Source organism: Penaeus chinensis, chromosome 31 (assembly GCF_019202785.1).
Source record: "Penaeus chinensis breed Huanghai No. 1 chromosome 31, ASM1920278v2, whole genome shotgun sequence".
Taxonomy (NCBI): Eukaryota; Metazoa; Arthropoda; class Malacostraca; order Decapoda; family Penaeidae; genus Penaeus; species Penaeus chinensis.
In genome coordinates, this window is record NC_061849.1 from 20450288 (window position 1) to 20455287 (window position 5000).

Sequence of the window (5000 nt, forward strand, 5' to 3'; positions counted from 1 at the left end):
ACAAGTGTAGCCATCTATGTGTAAAAACAATTAAACGTAGGCATGGCATGTACATTAGGGTGTTTCAATAATTGTCAATTTTCTAAAATTTGAGTTTGGAAATGTATTTTTTATTAAAATCAAAGAATATCTTGCATTCTCTATTTGCAATTGAAAGTTTTGATAAAATTATGATTTAGACACCGCATTGAACGCCAAATAACGCCTTGTTTCCTGTTGCAGGTATAACTATTTTATTTTTAAAATACCTCAATATTATACTTTTCTTCAATATTTTTGCATCAAAATTATTTTATTATAAATTAATATTATATAAAGTTCTGTAATTGCCATAAGACTAATTTTTCAATTAGTAGGCTTGACTTCTCTTTACTTTGTGTTCTCTCCCACCGAATCGGGCTTGGATCGCCGAGAGCATGCTTTGGCTCTCGGACTTCTCACTTCGCTTAAATGATTTGAAGTAACATATTCTATTTAACAAGAGGCTATAAAAGGAAAGGATTCTAGTAATGATTTTATTTGGAACATTATATATTGCATACAATATAATTTTAATTTTACATTGCCATATCTCCGACTGCGCCGTTCTCTAGTTTCTGTTACAACAACAGTTCTGTTTATGTCTTCACATTTTTTCATGTCTCCAATCAGTCTTTCACAGTTTTGATTATGGCCAGGTATTAATGAACTTTTGGGTTTCCACATATCGATTTCATGCATATCATAGGCCAAGTATGCAAACATCATATCTGTGGTCAGATGTTGGGAAATGAAATCTTTCACACTCAGATTACACAGTTTTTCTGCAGTGAAATTGTGCTTCTCCTTATTTTTTAATAGGGCTGGTGTGTATGGCCATTTTTCACGAATTCCTCTTTTCAAGATCTTTGCAACTTCATCGACGTAATCATGATCAACAGCCAAGGGAAGAAGTGTAACATCTGCATTATACAGATTTCTGTTGATGGACGAGAACTAGCTGCTGGGACAGCCAAGTTCACAGCCAATCTTGGCATACCTCTTTGAAGTTTCAATAGCAGTTCTGAAAAGAGTCATTCCATTGCTGTTCACAGCAGAACGCCAGCACATGAAATGAACTTTTGCAAAATCAAAAATACTTCTGATTGTTCTTGGATTTTTTTTCCAGTGCTTTCAGACACTTTCTGGTGTTCTTTATTCCAATCTTGGATTTATTGGGCAAATCACCATCACAAACTCCTTCCAGCTTGGTCAATATGGTGTCAATGGTCAGGCAGATGTGTAGGAGGGAACAAAAAAATCCCAGCCACCTGACACCAACTGGCAAAAGACATTTCTGCAATATCTTCACTGTTGCATATAAATGGGACTTCTGCATTGTTGGTCTGCTTCCATTTCAGTCTGTTAAATTCCCGTCTTTGCGCCTGATAATCAACACTTCCGAGTGATCCATTGCTTCCTTGTACTTTTGCATCATACCAATCTATATCTTCCTTGAGGATTTCTCGGGGTTGTTTCTTTGCCTTGAATGACACAATCACAGTTTTCGAGAGTTTTGTCTTCAGTGTTACATTTCTGATGGAGTCGTAGTACTCTTTCTTTATTTTCTTTATTTTTTCTTTCATATACCAAGGTGATATTGTCTTAATGCCGAATTTGCTATACAGCACAGCAATTTCCGCCTGCAACTTGGATAAATTCTGAGATTCCGTAATAGTCAAATTATTGCATGGCAAGCTATCTTTTGAGCATCCTTTTAGTGTATGGTTACCATGTCCTTTTAAGGCACAGTATCGAGCAAGAATGTCAGTGGTCTAGGTGGCAAAACATCAATGGTACCAAACTCTTTCAGTATAAGTGTATCGGCACTGCGCAAACCACCAAGTCGAAGTGCCATATTGCCACTGACGAGATCGTCACCACAATATAGGCGAGCGAGTAATGTGCATTATTAAGGTAGCACAAGTTTATATGAAAATGCATAGTGACTGGGAATCTTTACGGAAGTCCCCAGGAATCATTCGCAATGACCTAAGTTGCCCTATGTTTGATTCTGCCATAATGTCGGATGAACCGAAATGCCCTCCGTGGGTCATGCGGGTCACAGCCAGGCCGGCTGAGGCCGCCGCACCTCATCCCAGCGCCGGAAATGGTATTATACTTTAATCAAAACTTGCGAATAGTAGATATTTTTTGATTTGTCTAATATTATGCATGTCGTCATTTAAGCATAGTAGGCGCCTGTTTAGCAACTTGCTGAATGATTTTGAAAAAGTCGGATTTATTGAAACACCCTAATGTACATGGCATGCCTGTTGGCAATGGGTTAAATGTAAGAATACCCTAGGCCATCTTACTTAACCAATAACTTTTACATACATGAGTATGATTAAAACAATAAATCAAAACTGAGTGCTATCATTATGTCAAATAAGCCCACAAAAGGTTATTGCCTTTCCACTGGAATATTTTGCAGATCCTCCGTAATAATAAAGTGTAGCCTAAATAACAGAAGCCTAGCATATGAATGAAATAAAGGAAAAGAAAAGAAAAAATAAAGAAAAGAAACAGAGAAAAAGAAAAACAGGTTAAAATCGTGAAAAGCTGCTTTGCTGCACTTCTGCTGACATATTCTTACCTCCTTTATCCACCCTCATGGCCATGACTGGTTAGGATTCCTCAACTATTCGAAATAGACTTTTATACATACATTTCAAACAAATTGCATTTACCTTGAGCGATCTTGGTGCTGTATAATTCTCCCTGTATTTTTCTGGATATGAACCTCTCTTACATGCCTCATCAGACGCTGCACCATTGGGAATGGAGCTAGTGAACTCTTCTTGTGCCTTGAACAGCCACGCCAACCACACTCAAACACTGAAGAGAAAAACATATCAATGAAATGTAAATTCTACCAGAATATTTACAAATACCACAATTCAAAAATGTTTCCCATTATCTACTCAATGCTTTAGCCACTCCATTTATCGCAACAAATGAAAATTTGGTTGCATTTTTATCAATCATCAGAAATAGTAGAGAGCAAGAACAACCAGAAAATTCATAAAAGAAAAATATGTATATAAATATAAATATAAATATAAATATATATATATAATATGTATACATACATATATCTATATATATATATATATATATATATATATATATATATATATTATGTTACATATATATATATATATATATATATATATATATATATATATATATATATATATATATATATATATATATGTTTATATATATACACATTATATATATATATATATATATATATATATATATATATATATATATATAAATATATATATAAATATATATATATATATATATATATATATATATAAAGATATATATAACATTTATATATATACATGTACACACACACACACACACACACACACACACACACACACACACACACACATATATATATAAATATGTATACATACATATATGTATATATATGTATAAATATGTGTATATAAATATATATATATATATATATATATATATATATATTTATATACACATATATACATATATATACACATATATGTATATATAGTTAGATATATGTATGTATACATATTTATATATATATATTTTATACACACACACAAGTACATATGGATATATGGATGTGTGTGTGTGTGTGTGTGTGTGTGTGTGTGTGTGTGTGTGTGTGTGTGTGTGTGTGTGTGTGTGTACATATATATATATATATATATATATATATATATATATATATAAATGTTATATATATATCTTTATATATATATATATAAAGATATATATAACATTTATATATATATATACACATATATATAAACATATATATATATAAATATATATATATATATATATATATATATATATATATATATATATATAAATATGTATACATACGTATATCTAACTTATATATACATATATGTATATATATGTATATATATATATATATATATATATATATGTGTATATAAATATATATATATATATATATATATATATATATATATATATCAATATATATATATATATATATATATATATCAATATATATATATATATATATATCAATATATATATATATCAATATATATATATATATATTAATATATATATATATATAAATATATATATTTATATATATATATCAATATATATATATATAAATATCTATATATAAATATATATATATATATCAATATATATCAATATATATATCAATATATATATATATATATATATATATATATATATATATATATATATATATATATATATATATATATATATATATATATATATATATATATATATATATATATATATATATGAACATATGTATATACTCATGTATATACATATGTGTGTGTGCTTGTGTATTTATATATATATATAGTGTATATATATACATATTATTATATATATACACATATATATATATATATATATATTTATATATATATATATATTTACACATATATCTATATATCTATCTCTCTCTCTCTCTCTCTCTCTCTCTCTCTCTCTCTCTCTCTCTCTCTCTCTCTCTCTCTCTCTCTCTATATATATATATATAAAAACAATGCAAACATTTCATTTTTTAACATCTATCAAATTAACAGGTGTCAGAATGATAATTCCAGATCATATGGATGTCAAGAATACATGCCATGCCCAATGTAATATAAATCCATTTATTGTATTTACATATAGATGGCTCTGTAAGTGCTTAGTTACCAAGGAGGTAGTTATTAGTCCTTCCTATCTTACCTGTTTACCCTATTCCTTAATTTTTTGAAAGTGTCTTTTCTATTATTTTATTGTCTTTAACCCATTGGTGACAGGTGTTGAAAACTAAAAAAAAAGCTCTACACTCTGGCGAACCACAGCAATGCGCTGACTTTGAGCACGTGAATTCGGTACATCAAGCCGAATCACTGCCTCGGAGCGCTTACGCGAGCCGCCGCGGCGGACAGCCGCACACC

At 29.5% G+C, this 5000-nt stretch overlaps 1 protein-coding gene across 2 annotated transcripts in view; it reads right to left on the reverse strand.

Annotated features, from left to right (window-relative positions):
• LOC125041925 (protein polybromo-1-like) overlaps positions 1–5000 on the reverse strand; it is a 56343-nt gene that overhangs the window by 16345 nt on the left and 34998 nt on the right. For both annotated transcript variants that reach the window (XM_047637326.1, XM_047637327.1), the window contains exon 9: positions 2712–2859. In XM_047637326.1, the coding sequence (XP_047493282.1) occupies positions 2712–2859 (148 nt within the window). The remainder of the gene's footprint in view (positions 1–2711; positions 2860–5000) is intronic.